At 47.7% G+C, this 18,031-nt stretch overlaps 2 protein-coding genes across 5 annotated transcripts; one reads left to right on the top strand and one right to left on the bottom strand.

Moving 5' to 3' along the window:
• Window positions 1-561: 561 nt before the first annotated feature.
• On the bottom strand, window positions 562-14,286 carry fbxl19 (F-box and leucine rich repeat protein 19). Of its 4 annotated transcripts, XM_086134068.1 has the most exons (12): window positions 13,959-14,286; window positions 12,785-12,973; window positions 11,728-11,871; window positions 11,555-11,641; window positions 10,411-10,572; window positions 10,139-10,171; window positions 8,971-10,064; window positions 6,130-6,293; window positions 5,755-5,916; window positions 4,449-4,685; window positions 3,611-3,895; window positions 562-3,458 (listed from the first exon to the last, which is right to left on the bottom strand). In XM_086134068.1, exons 2-11 carry the CDS (start codon window positions 12,956-12,958, stop codon window positions 3,657-3,659), a joined length of 2,496 nt encoding a protein of 831 aa, XP_085990194.1. In that variant the 5' UTR covers window positions 12,959-12,973; window positions 13,959-14,286; the 3' UTR covers window positions 562-3,458; window positions 3,611-3,656. The 4 variants fall into 4 exon arrangements, with proteins under 4 accessions (XP_085990194.1, XP_085990193.1, XP_085990195.1 ...); XM_086134067.1 differs by having other exon boundaries at window positions 562-3,895; XM_086134069.1 differs by lacking the exon at window positions 10,139-10,171 and having other exon boundaries at window positions 562-3,895.
• Window positions 14,287-14,880: 594 nt separating this feature from the next.
• On the top strand, window positions 14,881-17,413 carry ube2m (ubiquitin conjugating enzyme E2 M). Its single transcript, XM_086134118.1, has 6 exons — window positions 14,881-15,438; window positions 16,166-16,260; window positions 16,355-16,393; window positions 16,492-16,595; window positions 16,678-16,741; window positions 16,831-17,413. Exons 1-6 carry the CDS (start codon window positions 15,327-15,329, stop codon window positions 16,969-16,971), a joined length of 555 nt encoding a protein of 184 aa, XP_085990244.1. The 5' UTR covers window positions 14,881-15,326; the 3' UTR covers window positions 16,972-17,413.
• The last annotated feature ends 618 nt before the right edge of the window (window positions 17,414-18,031 follow it).

Genomic DNA, 18,031 nt, shown 5'->3' with positions numbered 1-18,031 from the left:
TACAAATACAACCTGTTCATTGTCTGTCATAGTATCGTACCTTTAACGTACATTCATTGTGATATTGCGCTATTGGCATTTTAGCGCGGAATTCATTCACAAGTTTTCCTTGTTTTCATGTAAACATTCAGTCCTGTCAACAATTTTTTGCATGTGTACTGATTAATAGCAGGTGTTTGTTCGTGTTCTTATGCCATGAAATTACATAATCATCAAAGAGAACTTGCCATTTTTAGCACTTCTGATTAAGAACTCATTTGTAAAAATGACCCACACACATGGGGACTAACCAATCTGTGGAAAATAGGAAATTGACCACACTTGGACATAGAGGTTTTGGCCCAATTCCAGCCTTGCGTTTATCGAACATTTTTATTCGTTGGGTGTGTGCTTATTAAATAGTAGCTGTTTATTATAAGCATAAACACATGCAGAGCATGTCATGTGTTGATGACATGTCTGTTTTATGTGTCCTACAACGGACAGGATGTCAGGTGGGCGAAGCTCCGCCCTCCCGAAGAGCACAGACGTCTTATAACTTTAAAGAATGGAATTTAAAAAAAACAACTCATTGGTTCTTTATTTGTTTTACAGTAGTCACTCATTCGTCATAGCTGCCTTGAGTTGCTCTTTTGCTTTTTCTTCCAAGTTGCCTCCTCATCTTCCTTCCCATCAACACAACGGAAGAGTTTTGGACAAAGTATAAGAACAACAAAATGACAAAATCAAATAAAATGCCCCTTTTTACAAGAAAACACATTTTGGCAAAGGATGGGTGAAGGTCCTGATGATCCAGTGCATTCGAAAATATCCAGAAATACAAATACGTCGATTCAGCGCGTGTACAGCTAAATAGTTAAGAGCTAGGAGGACCTTCGTCCAATCAGATTTCATCTCCCCACTTGTTGCCAGGCAACTTGGAGGCTGACCTGCACAAGATGGGAAAAGTGGAATTTAAAAAAAAAAAAAAAACACCCCCCACACACATACACACAATCAACATGTGAGTTGACCAGCAAACTTGTTGGCACGACACGGCTAACGGGAAGCCAACCCTGCTAGCATCCTGCTAGCGCGTGACCATGGGGATTTTTAGACAGTGGACTTAGACAGTTGCTAATGAACAACTCCAGAATTCACTCTATTAAGATTTTTATATAGTGGACTAAATAGTTGACTCTAGGACTGAAACAATAAGTCCTTAATCATATATATATGTATATATATTGTTAGCTATTTTTATATAGTGAACTCTATAGTTGAGTGATCAACTTGATGACACAAGGTGAACATGGAAGCAAACCTTGCAATCATCCAACAAGCTGGCACTCTGCCAGCACTGCTAGCAAGTAAAATAAGGAGCGATTTGACAAGCCGCTGCTGAACGGCCACAATTTGTCACAGTTTTGTCCGACCAACAGTCAAAGACTTGTGTAAACAATTGAAAAATGAAGCTTATTTCAACATTTGGTAAGCTTTTGTTCTTTTCATCCGGTGAGCCTTCCGACTTTTGATCAACCATCTGTTAGCGCGCCACCAAATGCTAGCTGACAAGCCCCGTCTGCTAACATGCTAATGAGCTAGGAAAATCATCTCAAATTGATTTTCGTTAACCGATTCATAGCATTGCAAGCGTCGGGTGATCTGTTGCCAACACTGTTAGCTTGCTGCTAGTCAAGTTGACGACATACAAGACAAAGTTAGCATAGAATGGCGAGTCGCCAAAACCGAGAGGGCTTTTCAGAAAAACCATGTGGTTGCCGAGACCGCCGACTGTTTTGGAGTGACAAAACATGCAACCGTGAACACTGGAGTCCATGTGTGCACATACCATATGACAAGTGGAACAGCGGCTAGTTAGACTAGCTTAACAGGAAGGGTCCTCTGACATTCACCTCCAAAATTGTTTTACTTGTCTTCTTCTTCAATTACTGTTGCTAAAATGCAAAAGCCAGCACAGCGTATTTTTGTGCCAACTATGCTAACATGAACCAGATCATCATGTCCAAAAGAGGATATTTCCTTAAAGGGGAACTAAACCCAGGAATACATACATTTGCATGCAAGATGTTCTTCACATCGATGCATCAAAATGTCTGACTTTTCAAGTAAAATAGTGGAAATGGAACAATAATAGGTGAGAAGAGCAGTATATTAGTGGTGTTTGAAGTGCTCATTCCACAAAGATGGTGGCTGCATGTCACATAACTAATTTGACTGAGCGTGCTTTGTTCAAGCTTTATGTTGGCCTATGAAACTGTCTTGAAAGGGAGGCGGCTTGGTGAATAAATATGAGTGAATGCTAATATTTAGAAACATATTTTGTATATTTAAGGAAAAAGCATCAGTTAAGACAGGGGTGCCTGGGTATGTGTGCATGCATGCGTATGTGCGCATGTATGCGTGCACGTGTGGTAACGGGTCGGCGCATGTATGCGTGCACGTGTGGTAACGGGTCGATCGCGGGAGGTTGGTTGGTTAAAAAGTAGATGTTCGTTCAAACGAGGTTGGGCACCCATGAGTAAAAATATATGCACATTTAATTTCGAAAAAGGCTTAACATCTTTGGTTTAGTTCCCCTTTAAATCTGAACAGCACAGCAAGACTAGCTTCAGATCCACAGTATTATGACTTAGCCTAGTTCGGTAGCGTATGACTCAGCTTAGCCTAGCAAAGAACGTCTTGACAAGAGGGAAGACTTCCTGCAGTTGTGCTGACACGCAGGTGAACGGGGGCGGGGGCCAAAACCGTAGAAACCAAAGCGAGGACTTTCTTTCAAGTCAGTATACTGCTCGACACCGGTTTAACCCAAGTCACGTGGTTTATGGACGCCATGCTGTCTCTATTCCTGCCTTTACCTTGCATTATTAGCTTCAGGACACATTTTGGCCTTTTGAAGTGGATTTTATGCTGTATTGTGTCCAAACGCTTGCTTGTCTGGGCCGTTGGCTGTTCGTATCGTCCCTGACTAGGTGCGAGGATGCATTGGTTCCCAAAAGGAGGACGCCAGTGGGAGATGAACCCAAACACTACATTCATCAAATACAACCTCAGCAATATGATGCATCATTACTTTGAAGATATGAAAAATAATTTGGTGTCAAAAAAATGATATGTCTTAAGACCAGGGGTGCTTACCTTGGTAACAAATAAACTAGCAAACAAAAACAAAAAAAACCCTATGTTGTCTTCATATCGGGAGCATCTTCCTCCTCCTCGTGCATTTAGTGGCTGCGATGCTACCGTCAGATGAACATCACAGATAAACATTGTGAGCTTTCTGTGGAAAAGATCTATTCCGTATAATCCATTTTGGAATCTAATCAGTTGCACTGCTTGCGATGTGTCAAGCAGTGGGACAAGATGGCGCCCGCGCACATTGGTTGATTTCTACGGCTTTGGGTCGGGGGTCGTGAAAGTGATGGTCTCTTGGGGTGTGCGGGCTCATTTACATGAAACTACAAAGACAGACAGACAGAGACATACACACACACACGCGCACACACACACACACACACACACAGACACATGTTTGTACAGAGAACAAATATGTACACGCTCAGAGGTATGCCAACACATTTCTCCTCTTTCTTCTCCTCCTCCTCCTCACCTGTAGTGTTCTCAAATGTCCCATGATGCCACGGGGCACTTAGCGTTTAGCTGTTCTTTAGCAGCGTCCTGTCCTCAGGCGGACAGGAAGTGGAAGCAGCGAGCGTGGCGTTGGAGACGGAGGAAGAGGAAGCGGACGAGGACGAAGACGAGGACTGCTGTGCCGGGAAGCAGAGGAGTTGTCCCGCTTCGGTGGGAAGCAGCGAACACGAGCGAAGGTCCACCGTCTGCAGGGACGGACAACGGCGCAACAGCGGGACGCTCTGCTCAGTCACCTTCACACAACCTGCCACACATACACAAACACACACACGCTATGGTTACGTGCTCGACGCAAGGATCATTAGATGATACAGAGCCGCAACCAACCATTGTTTTCATCATTCATTATTTTTTCAATCAATCAACAACAACAAAAAAATCTTTTGATAATTTCCATTCTTTTCTTCAAAAACAGGACATTATTAGAAAATTACAAACCCAATTCCAACGAAGTTAGGACACTGTGTTAATCAGAAATAAAAACAGAATACCATAAATCAGCCGATATTTAATTGAGTACGCGAAAAAGATATCTTGTCGTCGTATTCTGTTTTTATTCCTGTTTAACGCAATGACACAACTATCATTGGAATTGGGATTGTTTTGACAGAAATGAGAGATGGTTTGATGTTGAGAGGCTGAAATTCACGACATTTGGACAAATTGCAGTAAAACAAGGTTTGGTCAATATTCGACGACTTGACTATTAACCAATGAATTGCTGCCCCTCCACTTGATTTGCTTTGGCGGGCCACAAAACATGCACACGGGGGAAGCTGAGCGTGTGGTGAGCATACCTGCCAGGTTGAGGTGCGTAAGGGTATGTCTGAGCGGCGAGGTGGGCGCAGCCAGCGTGGCCACACTGTGATCCGAGACGTTGGCGCAGTGGCTGAGGTCCAGCTTGGCCAGACGCGGCACAAAGCGCACCAGCAGGCGGGATGCCGCGTCCGTCAGGTCCAGCCCGGACAGCCGCAGCTCCGTCACGTTGTGAAAACGGCCCGCTCGCGGCTCCGCGCCGCCACTGCCGCCGCGCCCTGGACAGCCAATCAGAAAGGGACTACCGAAATCATCCCTTTGTTGTTGTGAGACCTTGAGTTATTTCAAGCATAAAGGTCGCTTAAAAAAAAAAGCACATTTTCCCTGCTATATCTTCAACACTAAAAATTTAATGTTACTGTGACACTAAAAAAACTTATAAGCATGAAATACTTGGATGCAAAAAACCACAATATTTACTAATTTGTATCACCCGTCAGGAAAAATCAGGATGCCGAAAGCACCGACTAGCGGGGAGAAAAACATGATTCGATCAGTTTCTTCTTCAGTAGTTGCTTCAGGTCTTTTCAGTGCACCGCTGTTGATACAGCGCCTCCGTAGTGGTACAACACTGCAACTGCAGTTAAAATACATAGCTGCCACAGAGGGACATCGATCGCTCAATCAGCACAGCTGAAGCTTTACGCCGTGTTGAGCGATATCAATCGGTCTTGCTCGGGGTGGCACTTAATTTTGAATACAGGAAAAATGCTGCTTTGGTTCTTAACTCTTTCATTCCACAAGGCGTACTTGTACATCTTTTTAAAATTAGGCCCCGCCTACCAAGGACGTACTTGTACATCAAAGTCTTTTTTTTTTGGCGTCATAGAGAGGGGGAGGGTCTGATGCAATCTGTGAATGAGAATAAGCCTTTTGCATTGTAAATCATGTAAAAAATCGACCAGTAGGTGGCAGTAGTGCCTCACATGCTTGAAATGCATGCTTTTACAAAAAGCTCTTTTTCTCAGTTTTTTGCCCAGGAATCGCCATTTTCATGAAGCCATTTTGTAATGCCGATTGCTGAAGAATGGAAAAAGATAGAAACAAATTAACAAATATTTTTTTCTGCTGAAAGAAGAGAGTCCAAACTTTATTTTGGTAGGCTCCAGGTTTATATAGCATTAGAACCAAATATTCTGTGGGCCTTGCAAGATCAGTCAAAATCCAGTAAAACGCTGGGATTGACGAGGTTGCTCCAGTGAAAATGGCGGGGAGTGAATGAGTTAAACTAGCCAAGGCACGACATCGGCCCCAATAGCATATACGGTTTGCGGGTGGCGTGCTCACCTGTCCTGCTGTCGGGGGGTGGGGCCAACAGCTCCCTCAGGTGAGCGTCCTTCAAGTCGTCCACACCGCTCAAGTCCAACATGCGTAAACACGACCGCACGCCCTGACACAACGCCGACACCGCCGGCCACGCCACACCCGCCACCATCAACTCCGCCAGGCCTGGAGCACATAAACACATATGTCACACACTAAAACACGCATACTGATATTTGGTGTGCGCAAACAGGCACGTGCACACACGTAGTACCAATCAAAGGTTTGGACCGTTGTGCGGCCGAAAATGTGGACTTCGGAGGACGCAGCCCGGGAATGTGGACACCGCATGGTTAACAGGAAGTACATATGCGAGCGAGGACGGATAGTCAGGCAGACCTGGCAGGCGGCTGATGAGCCAGACGAGCTGCTTCTTGGAGATGTTGGTGTGTCCAAGGTTGAGCGAGACGGGCTGCCTGCGAATGATCCCGCTGAGCATGGGCGGCGTGATGGAGCGCTGTCGGCTCAGGTCGATCCGACTCCACAGACGCTTGTCGCAACACCTGCATCGCCACGGCAACCACACGGGCCAGCGTTAGTTATGACTGTCGGGGCTATGTGAAAAACTGCAGTGATTCCCAAGCAGCGGGCCGCAGGAAATTATCCAATTGGACGCCGCCGCTCGGAAACGATGAGCGCTTAACTCAAAAATAAGGCTGTTGTCTCTCTCTATGGCAGTGACGTGTCGTGACGAGCACAACAATTAATGTACATTTATGAACACGTATCCACTTTTGGCAATGTACAAATCGACGTGATGACAAGTTTTCAATTGCTCATGTTCAGACAAATCTATTTCAGGTTAAGGGACGTTTTCTCTTCGGCCCGAAACAGGACCCCCGCATATCGCTTCTGATTTGCAGATTTGTTTTCAAATTTCGTCGATATATTTGAGTATGCGTTTGAAATATTTTCGGGGGGGGGGGGGGGGGGGGATTTCCCACATTTTTGCAGAAAACATTGAATGTTTTTCAACATTTTGGGAGTAATCTCCTGGGGTTAAAAAAAAAAAAAAGTACAGCCCAAAAAAAGGAACATTTTTTCCCCCAATGCACTTCAGTTTGACGAGCCTTGACTCACTACTCGTAGGCTGGCTTGTTGTATCGCCTGCCAATATCGGTGGTCGACCGTATGCCTATCAAAACAATGGTTGCGTCTGCATCTTCTAAGATCGTCCTAGAAGATGATCGTGTGGTCTGAGGTGTGCTAAGAGTGGAATTGTCCCGATAATCTGGTCCCTATGGGTCAATCTTTATATTGTGTTCAAAATGTCCCACTAAAAACCTTCATATTTGTGACATGAACGCATGAACAAGGAAACAGCCATAAATTAAAATAATTTGTCCAAGCGATGTCGTTCTTTTGAGTGGGTTCCCCAGACGACAACAAGCTTATTTTATTTTATTTTATTTTTAAACTGTTTGAGAAATCTCGTGTGACTCGGGAGGGCCTGCCTTGGCTAACGCTTCAGCCCCACCGCTTCCTGGTGTGACGTGCCACAGCGGCAAGCGGTGACGAAGGCTGAAGCATCAGCACGAGCCCATCAATCAGTTAAGACAACTTGTTTTTACCCCCCCACCCCCAAAATGGCTCTGAACACGTGAAATCTACATTTTCTCATCAAATATAGTAGCCACAAAAAAATGGGTTATTAGACTACGCTCATACTGCAGGTCCAGTCTGATTTTTTTGCCCAATGTGTCGTCCAATGCATCCGATTTTTTTCACGTCAATGTGGTGAGTAAAATTGCGATTGTTTTTTTTCTTCTTCCCCAAATCAGACCCAGGATTTCTTCACATAGTCTGTGGGCATCAATGGGACGCGACTGCAGTAGACACGCTCCTCCGACGGTGTGCCATCAAAAGGTGATTAGTCATCACAATTCATTGCCAAAACAGAAAGTCGGCAAAAAAAAAAATTTGGATGGGGAAAACGAAAAGGGACACCACGGACCAGATTTGGTTCCGTCCTTCCAACACTTGCCACGCCAAGTGACGTGCTCTTTTGCCACTTGACCTTTCGCAAAGCGAGCGACGCCATCAAAGGACGGCGCTGAGTGACAAAGCCCAAAAGGGCCTTCCGAACCTGCAGTGTGAACGTAGCCTTCGGCCTCTTAGGCGCGAGGTGTCAGGATGAGAACAAAATGCAGCCGAACCGTGACCGTCTGCACACTTTTGAAACCACAAGTTCATCTTTTCTCTCTTTCGGTTCTGTTTGTGCAACTTGCCGTGAGATCTGTTCAGAAATGTCCTGGTTCAAGTCCAATTGATATTTGCACAGCACTTTTTTTTTAAATCAGATTGTGAACTAAAAGTTCAACAATTGATGACTTGACGACTATTTTGATAATGGCTGAATCATTTTGAGACCTCATATTGAAATTTTCAGAATTCTCAGAATTCCAGCCACTCAACAGCAAATATTCTCTCTCTGGTTTCTGTAATCCTCCATGAATGCAGGTGCATTATTTTAGTATTGAATCCAAAATTTTTTAAAAATTGCAAACCGCGACATTTTTACTTTGGAAAATCGAAGCAATATTTTGGGCCATTTTCTGACATTGGTGAGGGAGCAAACCACAAATGATGAGTCGGCTTCACAAGGCGGACTTTCTTGCCATTTCAATTTTCGCGCAAGGTCGGTTCCATTTTAAAGTGGAACAATTCGATTTTATGGGATTATGATTCCATTTGATATGGTCCAGCTCTGTTGTGTGATGCACTGAGTTTGTTGTGTAAATGGGGCGTTTTATCTCTCCATTAAAAGAACATTCTGTATGTATCGCAATCCATTTGAAAGCGGAATGATTCAGTCCCATACGATACGCTCGAATGTTTTACATCAAAACCGTTATTCCGATTTGTTTTATCGTACACTCCAAATATAAATGTTTTGAAGTGATTCATTGAAATGAATAATTAACAGATTAATCGGTTATTAGAGTCATGGTTAGTTTGCACCCCTCGAGTTTCACTGCTGCCATCCTTGTCAAAGAACAAATTGTGGAAATAGTACTGAAACCTTCGGTCGTTGGACATTTTGAAGTTCACACAAGGTCAGACAAAATTCAGCTGATTGCATTTCAGGCTCATCCTGCAACGTCACCCCAAAAACGCCCAACATCGGACACCTGATGAGCTTGGGAATCACTTGCGTGGAGTACGGACGGACGGACTGACCAGCGGCTCCACGTGCGACACACGCGCATGCACAGGCACAGCTCACGCTGGGTGAGGAAGGTGAAGACCCACAGCCAGGCGTCGCGCGCCATTATGTGCGCGCGGCCCGAGTCCAGCAGGAGGCAGCTGGGCTCGGGGCAGGCGGGCGGCGGCCTCACCAGGTGGCGCTCCATCTGGACGGGACGCGGTGGCGACGGCACGGCGGGAGGGCTGCGCTTCATCACATGCGAACGCCCCGCCGCCCCGGAACAGGGCGAGGCCGCCGTGGCCGACACCAGCGGGCCACCGCTGCCGCCCCCTCCTCGCCCCCCGTTGGAAGTGGGAACAGAGTTCCTCTGTCGGCTCTTGTTGACTTTGGTCCCGCCCCCCGCCGTCCCGCCATGTCTGTGATTGGTCAGCAGGCCACTAGTGTTCTCCTTTTCGCCGCGTGCGCGTCCGTTGCGTGGCTCCTGCCCGTTGCTGTGTTGTGAGGACGGGGCCATTTGATTGGATGAGAGCGGCGAGGGCGGCGGGAGGGACGAGTTTTTCCCAACTCTGTCTGAAGGCAGCGGCTCGGCCTCGTCTCCGTCTATCGCGGCAGCTTTTCTCCCCCGCAGTGCAGAGGCTTCTCCTACTCCGGGCGTGTCTCCATCTCCTCTCCGCCGCACTTTGTCTCCCGCCCGCTCTTCTTCCTCCCGCTCCTCGTCCTCATCGTCCGACTCGTCGCTTGCACTGAAACCCAACTCCGCCAGGCGCCGGTCCCGCTCGTTGCGGCTCCGTTCCGTCCGTCCTGAACCGCTGTTGCCATGAGTGACGGGAGGCGGCGAGGAGGGCGAGGAGGCTCCTACCCTGCGCAGCGAGTTGTCCGAGTCTGATTCGGAGTCCGACTCAGAGCTGGAGGACGACGACGACGACGACGAGTCGGGCCGACGCTCCAGCAGGCACATCCTCTTGAAGCGTTCCAGTTTTTCCCGGTGATGCGAGCGCTGATCTGTGCTGGATGCCCCGCCTCCCAGTCCATCGCCCGTTGCTGTCACAAAGGAAGTGGAGCCCAGAGACGACCCTCCCGCTGAGGAGGCGGGGCCATTGGACTCTGCTCCTTCTTGTTTGGGCTTCTAAAAGCAGGACGCAAGAGCACAGGTCAGAATCAACTCAAAAGAACCACAACGGAAGAAAACGTTAAGTGCACCTTTTTGAGACGTTTCTCGTGTGCACCCTTCATCTAAAAGAAAAGACACGTTTATTGTGAGGAGCAGAGCAAGTGACCGGTCGTTTTAAGATCCCGGATTTCTTCACGACAGTGCTCCTTAACCTTGTTTGATGAGACTCAGAGGTCTTGGCGAGTCAGTGTCAGGTGTTTGCCAGAGAGCAACACAGTGTGTGTGTGTGTGTGTGTGTGTGTGTGTGTGTGTGTGTCCATGAATGCTTTTTCACTCCACATTTAGCAGGGCGCCGCCTGACCTTTTTCTTGGGTCCGCCATCCAAGGGCAGCATCTCCTTCCTCCTCTTGTGCCCGCCTTCCGGCCTGGGCGCCTCCTTCTTGGGTGGCGGATCGTCCGTCAGCTTCCAGCGGCCCAGCTCACCGTTGTCCAGGCGCCGCTTGGCCAACATGTCAGCTTGCTCCTGTGGGCGCACACAAGACCAGGGTGATGGGGGGGGGGGGGGTGTCTGCTGAACAGGGCGAGATCCAAAGGACTTTCGAAATGCTACGTAGCTACCGTAGACACATTTGCGTGACATCATCGGCTGTGCTGTGGATTTCAACGAATTTACATTTTTTGCAACCAATAATGTATCTTTGCTTTGTTCAGACCCTTCAGCATTTGATATTTTAAAATGTATTCATTAATTATTTTCTCAATCGGCAGAGAGAAAAAAAATCCCGGAACTGTGCCTGCTTGCGCTGTGTTGCATCTGGCAGAACAATTACATGTAGTCAAATGAAAATACGAATACTTTCGAAACCCCCGCGTGTTCGTTGAATTTCGGACGAGGAGAATGTTGGTTATCCAAATACAGGATGGAGTCGATGAACAGTTTCTTCGAAGCTTTTAATAGCAGAATATTCTGGGCATCCGCGGTTTACAGACAATGGCTGCGGTGGTCATGAGTGCAAAGGAGGAAGGGATTCACATCATATTTATATTATCAGAAGGGCAGTACCGAAACACAAGGTGTGACATCAGAACTTTGGTTTCTCCTAAACCGTTTCTTAGCTTGTATCAACTGGTGCATTCCTGTCTGTGCGTCTCTACAAGGTCTCCAGTAGGGAGTGTTCCAATTTTAAGTGATGATTGCTTCAAGGACGCAGAGTCTCGCTGCGAGCATGTGAAAGTTATACATCATGGCTAAATATGAGCAGAATACACACTTCACGCTACATAATTTTCTGTACTTTACCAAAGTTGTGCAAGTCTGAGCTGTGTGAGTCCTTCCGAGCATTTGGAGGGCTTAAAGGTGTGTGTTGAGCAGTAAAAGTGGACCTCCACGCCAACCGAATGTTGGACGTGCTCTGGGCCCGATCTCAATTGTTCTATTCATATATATTTTTTAAACCCCCAAAACATCTGCGCACGCGCCTGCTCACAAGATTAAAGTCACTGACCTTGCTGGTTTTCCCCTCCTTGTGGCACTTGGGACACTCCCAGCAGTTGGGAATCTCGTCGTTGATGATGCCCTCCGCCTTGCCCATCTGCCACCGCGCAAAGCACACGAATGCACGTCAGGCAGTCCTCTCGTGGGTGCCGCCGGGCAACAAGAAGTGAGGGCGAAACCCACCTTGAGGCAGCGTGGGTGTATGATTTCGTTGCAGATCGTACATTCCATCAGGCTCAGGCTGAACTTGTCCTCGTCGCCCTCTACGGTGTCCTCCTTTCCCGCCTCGCCACACGCCAGGCACACCGCCGTGTGCGGGAGTACGGGCTGCACGCAGAGTTCACAAGTCAGTGACCCTGCCCGCCGCAAGTGGGTCAATATTGTAGCCCCTTGAGATTTAACGGAGCCCGACTTACGACTTTTACCAGAAAAAAAATGCAATAACATTCCACTAATTTCGTGCTAAGATAAATGAGAAACGCCATAGATGAGCTCCAGTAAAATGACATAGATGTTACGGTAATTGTAAACCTTCACAACAAAAACAGCATCCGCCAATGCTCACAGGCTCCTACTCGATGTGCAATGTGGGAACAATGTGAACAATTTTGTTTTGAGTAAAGTGTAACACACTGTTTGTCTTCTTTTAAGGGAATGAAGGACATAGACAACTGACACCTTTACACTGGGAATCATCATGCTTTCAAAACAATGAGGCCACTTGTTACTGTTGTGGCTCAATCAAAAGAGCCAGGAAGAATGCGAGAGAGTGAGGGAGTGAGAGAGAGGAGAAAGCAAGATGGAGAGAGGGAGCAAGAGAGCACCGGAGCAAGAGAGAGAAAGAAAGAGATAAGGAGAGAGAGAGATGAGCGAGGGACCAAGACAGTGAAAGGATGAGAGAGAGAGAAGAGTGAGAGGGAGAGACATTGCGTGAGACGGAGGGAGCGAGAGAGAGTGCAGAAGTGACATGTAAGAGACAGAAAGTGAGAAAGAGGGAGTGAGAGAAAGAGTGAGGGAGGGAGAGAGGACAAAAGAGGAATGGGGAAAAAAGGAGAAAAACAGTGAGCGAGCAAGTGAGAGTGGCGCGCATTTTTGTTTCTCACTAACTAGCTGGCCAGAAGCTGAGCAGCAGTGTGTTTGTTTGCCACTTTGGCTTGTTGCGTCTTCCACGCTAGACTCAGCAAGAATTGCCTCGTTTGGTACCTTCTCGTTAGCATGTGCCGTGTTGTGTGCGTCTCACCGCCGTGCACTGCCTGAGCAGGCAAGATTGCTTCATACGTCCGGGCCCCCCAAACTTCTTCATGTCCTTGCAGAAGTGACACTCGCCGCACTCGCTGCGGGTGCACGCCTGGCAGCGGCGGCACCGCGTCCTCCTGCGCCTCGCCCCACCGCCCAGCGCCTTACTGCCCGACATCCCACAACGAGTCAGCTGTAACGACAACAAAGACAAACGTGTCAGTACACTCACCATCTTGGTGCAATTTCCTCCAGAACAAATCAATTTGTCATCCGTCGCAGTTTGCAACGTCACATACTCATTTGGACACAATGACTCGAGAAAACCTTCAGGAATTTCGACCTGTGCCAGCTGACTGAAAGTTGCTGCTGTTGAGACAGTGTATAAAAATAAAGTTGAGTTGAAGGGCTGAAATTCATTAAACAATGGCTAAAAAAATTGTCAATTAATTTTATCATTAATTAGTTGTTGGGTGGCTCACAGTTACATCTCAGTTTTTTTAAATATATTTTTGAGATATTGCCGAAAAGGACCATTCAACCTACACAAAAATTCTGCAGTTCGTAGTTCGTCGCAACCCAAACTGAGATTTTATAAATTCTTACTGCGTTGTACATGGGTTGAAGTGGCCATTCCAACCAGATGCAGCATTTGAGACATCAGTCAAAATGTATTAAAACAGCAGCCAATATGGGGAACTGTGCTGCCAGTTCAGTATACTCCCATAAAAACAATGTCAACATAATTTGATTCTCGGTTCCGGACTGATTCATTCTATTTCAAATTATTTGAATGAAACATTGGTTTAGGGTCTCGATTAACAGATGTGGAGTTCAAAACCCAAAATACCACATCTGTGTGTACTTGCAGAACACCAACACGGTGTGAGGTCAAAGCCTGTGCTTTCTTGTGATACTAACATGCAGCTACGAATCATCACTGGATCACGTGATTAATGGGTATCACAAAGCACTCAGCTCGTACCCTTAGCAAGCATCAGGAAGGCAGGCAGCAGCACCTGAAGGGTGCTAACCGTTCACACACGCACACACACACAAGCCCCCTCCGTGAACAGGGAACATGGGCTAACATGCTAAGCCCTTAGCATCGCTTTGGCTGCTCTCTTGATTCAGAGCTCGCGTGCGCGCGCACGGCCGTTGTTGTCATTGTCACCTACCTCTGGCTATCAGCTCGCATGCTCGTGCCTCGCACATTAGCAACAAGATTAGCCGTCCAACCAGCTAGCCGCGATAGCTTGTCGTCAGTCCCTGCGTCCGTCCGTCAGCTTCCTTGTTTGGTTGCTGCCGTCTCACGCGCGCTTCATGCCGCCGATAGTCTCTAGCTAGCTCCTGGCCAGCTAGCCCGGCGCAGCCGATGTGTTAATGATCAGACAACTAATAGTTATTGAGGAAGAAGAGGCGAAGGGCGAAGTGCTGCTGCTGTGGGACTAGCCCATTCACCCCCCTCTCTCTCTCTCACTCGCTCGCTCTCTCTCACTCTCTTCGCCGCGCACCTCGCAGCGCGCGCGCTCCAGCGTTCTACTTCCCGGGCTTTCACTACACGTGCGCGCTGCTATCCCTCCGCATAAAGTAGTGCCAATCGTCAGTCCCTCCCTCCACAGCCTGTCGCGAATCAAGAGGCAGGACCCGTGCTTTCGTTTTCTTGTCCCAACCCACCCATCATTATTGAACAAAAAGATACAAAAAAATAAACGCCACAAAAACATGCGGTGGTCATGAGTCAACAATATAATAATAAAAAAGACATTGAAATGGGAGCACAATTTCAAGGTTTTCATAGCTTTCTTGTTTTCAGCAGCAGACACTGACAGAAAATAATGTTACAGTTCTTTCATAAGGACACAACAGAAAATCTGTTACACCTTTGGGCCACATGCTCTCCCCGGTCGTCTGTTGTTGTGTGCGTGCGTGCGTGCGTGCGTGTGTGTGCGTGTGACGCGAACGTGTTTCGGTGGCGTGCAACGACACGCTCACGTTTAAGACGTCACACAGGTGGCCGCGGGCGCGCGCCCGGACTCGTGCGCGAGTTCCGAGGAGACCAGTCAGCATTTAAAAATACAAGTCAACAAATGCCGCAATTAGGCCCTTTTGGCGGATATGATATCAAATGCAGAAATGCATCATGGGACTTGCAGTTGTGGTCACAATTTAATGATTCGACTCACTAGAGTCACAGTGGATACACTGGGATACAGACAAATATATTTTCTGAAATAAAGCGTACAAGTAAGTACAAGTAAAAAGTCAAAGTCCTATTCGAGTAACAGGCATTCTAAGTGTTTTGCAGCGAGTCAAGCCCGAACCCCTCGCTAGCAGTTAGCATGTAGCAGCTCGGCTAGCAGGCTAGGCTCGGCTCGGCTAGCGGCGTGTAATTGGTTGACGTGCGCCGGTCGGGTCGGCTCGTCTATCAACATTCGGGTGCTGTTGGGACGGAACACACTCCCCAGCCAGCCAGCGAGCAGGCGACGCGGACTCGGCGAACACGGATCGGAGGCGTCGTTGTGCGTCTCATCCCGCGAGTGAAGATGATTAAGCTGTTTTCCCTCAAGCAGAAGAAAGACGAGGAATCTGCTGGAGGAAACCGAACCGGAGCCGGCGGTAAAAAAGCCAGCGCGGCCCAGCTACGAATACAGAAAGGTGCGCTCTTTCACTAATACACAAACACACACTTTTACACCTCTGGATCTACATAGATGTGTGTGCGTACGTCTGCGTTAATCTATTTGGAATTGTTGAAACACAACTACGAGCTTGTCACTGCTCCCAACCCAAGAATACGCTCGGCTAGCACTTAGCCACAGAGGCTCACTGCTAGCGAGCTGACTCTCGCTAGCCCAGCCTTCACTGACAACATACACACAAAACAGATTTCACGGCTGGTTAGCAGCTAGCAACGCTAGGTCTCCCGACTGCGCTCTTTGTGCTAAACTGTTAGCGCACATGGGTGCTTGCTGTATTAGCACCCCCAACGTCATGACACCTGCAGGGGTCACGTGAGCAGGCCACACCTGCCAGGTTTCGGGCACCACCCCTTGCTCATATCCCAGTGACATCAATGCCTGTGATCACATAACATGCAAAATGCAGAGCAAAACTATTAATCGTGTGGTCTTGCAACTATGCCATGCGGCTAATGCTTCATTTTAAGAGGTGTCTTTAAGATATGATCAATGAGTCAACAAAAACTAGTTGAAGTTGCCAAACACAGCAAGTGATTTTTGAAAATGCCTGTTTTGGATGCCCACAAATAGACAGACGGCGTTTTATTTGGAGGGGGTCTGTTCCAGACACGACTTGACTTTTTTATTTTATTGTAAAGGGGTTTCTTTCAGATACTGATGGTATTTGAAAATGTGTGTTTCAGACATCAATGAGTTGAACCTGCCGAAGACATGTGAGATCAACTTCCCTGATGACGATGACCTCCTCAACTTCAGACTCATCATCTCACCTGATGAGGTGTGTGTCTGTGTGTATGTCCGTGCGTGCGTGTGTGTGCGCGTACACCTGTATACTCAAGTTGAGAGATGACTCCTTTTTTTTTTCCTGTTAGGGTTTTTACAAAGGAGGAAAATTTGTCTTCAGTTTTAAGGTCAGACTCAATTTTTCTTGTCACCGCGGCAATGTTGTTGTGTATTTGCATGCAACCTGCAACACACACACACTGAAATACGTATGTGTGTGTTGCAGGTAGGACAGGGTTACCCTCATGACCCCCCAAAGGTGAAGTGTGAGACAATGGTGTACCACCCCAACATCGACCTGGAAGGAAACGTCTGCCTCAACATCTTAAGGTGGTCTCACTGCCTGTTTGCTGAGTCACATCACATTTCAGTGCTTGTGTGTGTCAGGGTTTTAATTGTGTGTGTGTGACAGGGAGGACTGGAAGCCTGTGCTGACAATAAACTCCATCATCTACGGCCTACAGTATCTTTTTCTAGTGAGTGACTACTTCCTGCTTGTTGGGGGTCACGTGACTGCTGAACTCATCACGAACATCATCAGAGTGGCCCTTTGCTTGCGTTTCAGGAGCCCAACCCCGAGGACCCCCTGAACAAGGAGGCGGCCGAGGTCCTGCAGACGAACCGCCGCCTGTTTGAGCAAAACGTCCATCGCACGCTGCGTGGCGGCTACATAGGCTCCACCTACTTTGAGAGGTGTCTGAAATAGCTCCGCCCTTGCCCGCAGGAAGCAACCGAGAACATTTTCGGAGGTCCCAGCCCCGCCCCCTTCTCCTCACATTTTTCTTTTCCATGACTCAGTGCTTATCATTCATGCCCAGCAGGACTCGGGGTTGTGCAGGGGTGTGGAAGGGGGCGGGGGTGGGGGCAGGGCTCGTGAATGTTGACGGCATCACAAAACGCTTTGGCTTTTCATTTGGCAGGAGGTTATGCCCCCTCCCGCCGCAAACTCCAAACAGCGCCCCCCGCAGGGGGTGAATGTCAGGTGAGGGGTGAAATAAAGGAGCCGGACCAGTTTTGAGTTTGCTGTGGGGGTGGGGCTACGGCAGGGTGGGCTGAGACAGAAAAAAAAAACTGAAAAAGGTGGGGCTTGTGGGTTGACATGTACATGAAGACTGCAATGATTGACGTGAATAAATTACTAACTTGAACTGTCCCTTTGAACATCTTTGCCACTGCTGACGGGTGGTGTCACACAGCTGTTTCCATTTGGGGTGCGCCCTTGTCCGGATGGTCACATGACGTAGATGGCCATGCGACGTGACGACATCGTAACATCCTTCAATGTTTCCAAACATTATTTTATGGATAGGAAAACAGAAAGGGCGTGGCCAAAACAGATTCCATACATAAAACGTGTCCCCCCAAAAAAGTCACTGCTAACGCTACAGACATGTCGGCACCTCTGGCATTTCCTGGCCGGGTTGTTGGATTCTCCCAAATTTCGAAATGAATGTTTAGTCACCACAGACTGTCGAGCGTAACAAGTGAAAGAGGGAAGATGGATTCTTTTATTGTTGAATAATGCTGTCGAGGGGCCAGCTGTGGTGAAATGGAGCCTTACCTAAGAGCTACATATTATTATTACTAGGTGGCCATTTCTGTTGTTGCAATGTCCGTCCATCCATTCTCTGTGCCGCTTATTCGGCATGAGCCGGTTACCTCGGGTATTAAAAGTCCCGAGTTCAAAACCGCTCAAACCTTTTTTTTTTCTTCTTTTTTTGGAGTCGTCAGTGCAGGAAAAGTGATATAATATAATCACTTGCATT

The sequence above is a fragment of the Hippocampus guttulatus genome, chromosome 16 (assembly GCF_054856545.1).
Source record: "Hippocampus guttulatus isolate MCC_2025c chromosome 16, RoL_Hgut_1.0, whole genome shotgun sequence".
Taxonomy (NCBI): Eukaryota; Metazoa; Chordata; class Actinopteri; order Syngnathiformes; family Syngnathidae; genus Hippocampus; species Hippocampus guttulatus.
The sequence above is the reverse complement of the archived record's forward strand: the minus strand, read 5'-3'. Positions and strand labels throughout refer to the sequence as shown.

Excerpts from the sequence above, each read along its gene's own strand:
- fbxl19 (XM_086134067.1), bottom strand. The coding sequence starts at position 12,958 with ATGTCGGGCAGTAAGGCGCTGGGCGGTGGGGCGAGGCGCAGGAGGACG. Across the intron at positions 11,642-11,727 it reads TACACCCACGCTGCCTCAAG|ATGGGCAAGGCGGAGGGCAT; the intron begins GTGGGTTTCGCC and ends GCGCGGTGGCAG. Across the intron at positions 10,172-10,410 it reads ATGGCGGACCCAAGAAAAAG|ATGAAGGGTGCACACGAGAA; the intron begins GTCAGGCGGCGC and ends CTTTTCTTTTAG.
- ube2m (XM_086134118.1), top strand. The coding sequence starts at position 15,327 with ATGATTAAGCTGTTTTCCCTCAAGCAGAAGAAAGACGAGGAATCTGCT. Across the intron at positions 16,394-16,491 it reads AATTTGTCTTCAGTTTTAAG|GTAGGACAGGGTTACCCTCA; the intron begins GTCAGACTCAAT and ends TGTGTGTTGCAG. Across the intron at positions 16,742-16,830 it reads GCCTACAGTATCTTTTTCTA|GAGCCCAACCCCGAGGACCC; the intron begins GTGAGTGACTAC and ends CTTGCGTTTCAG.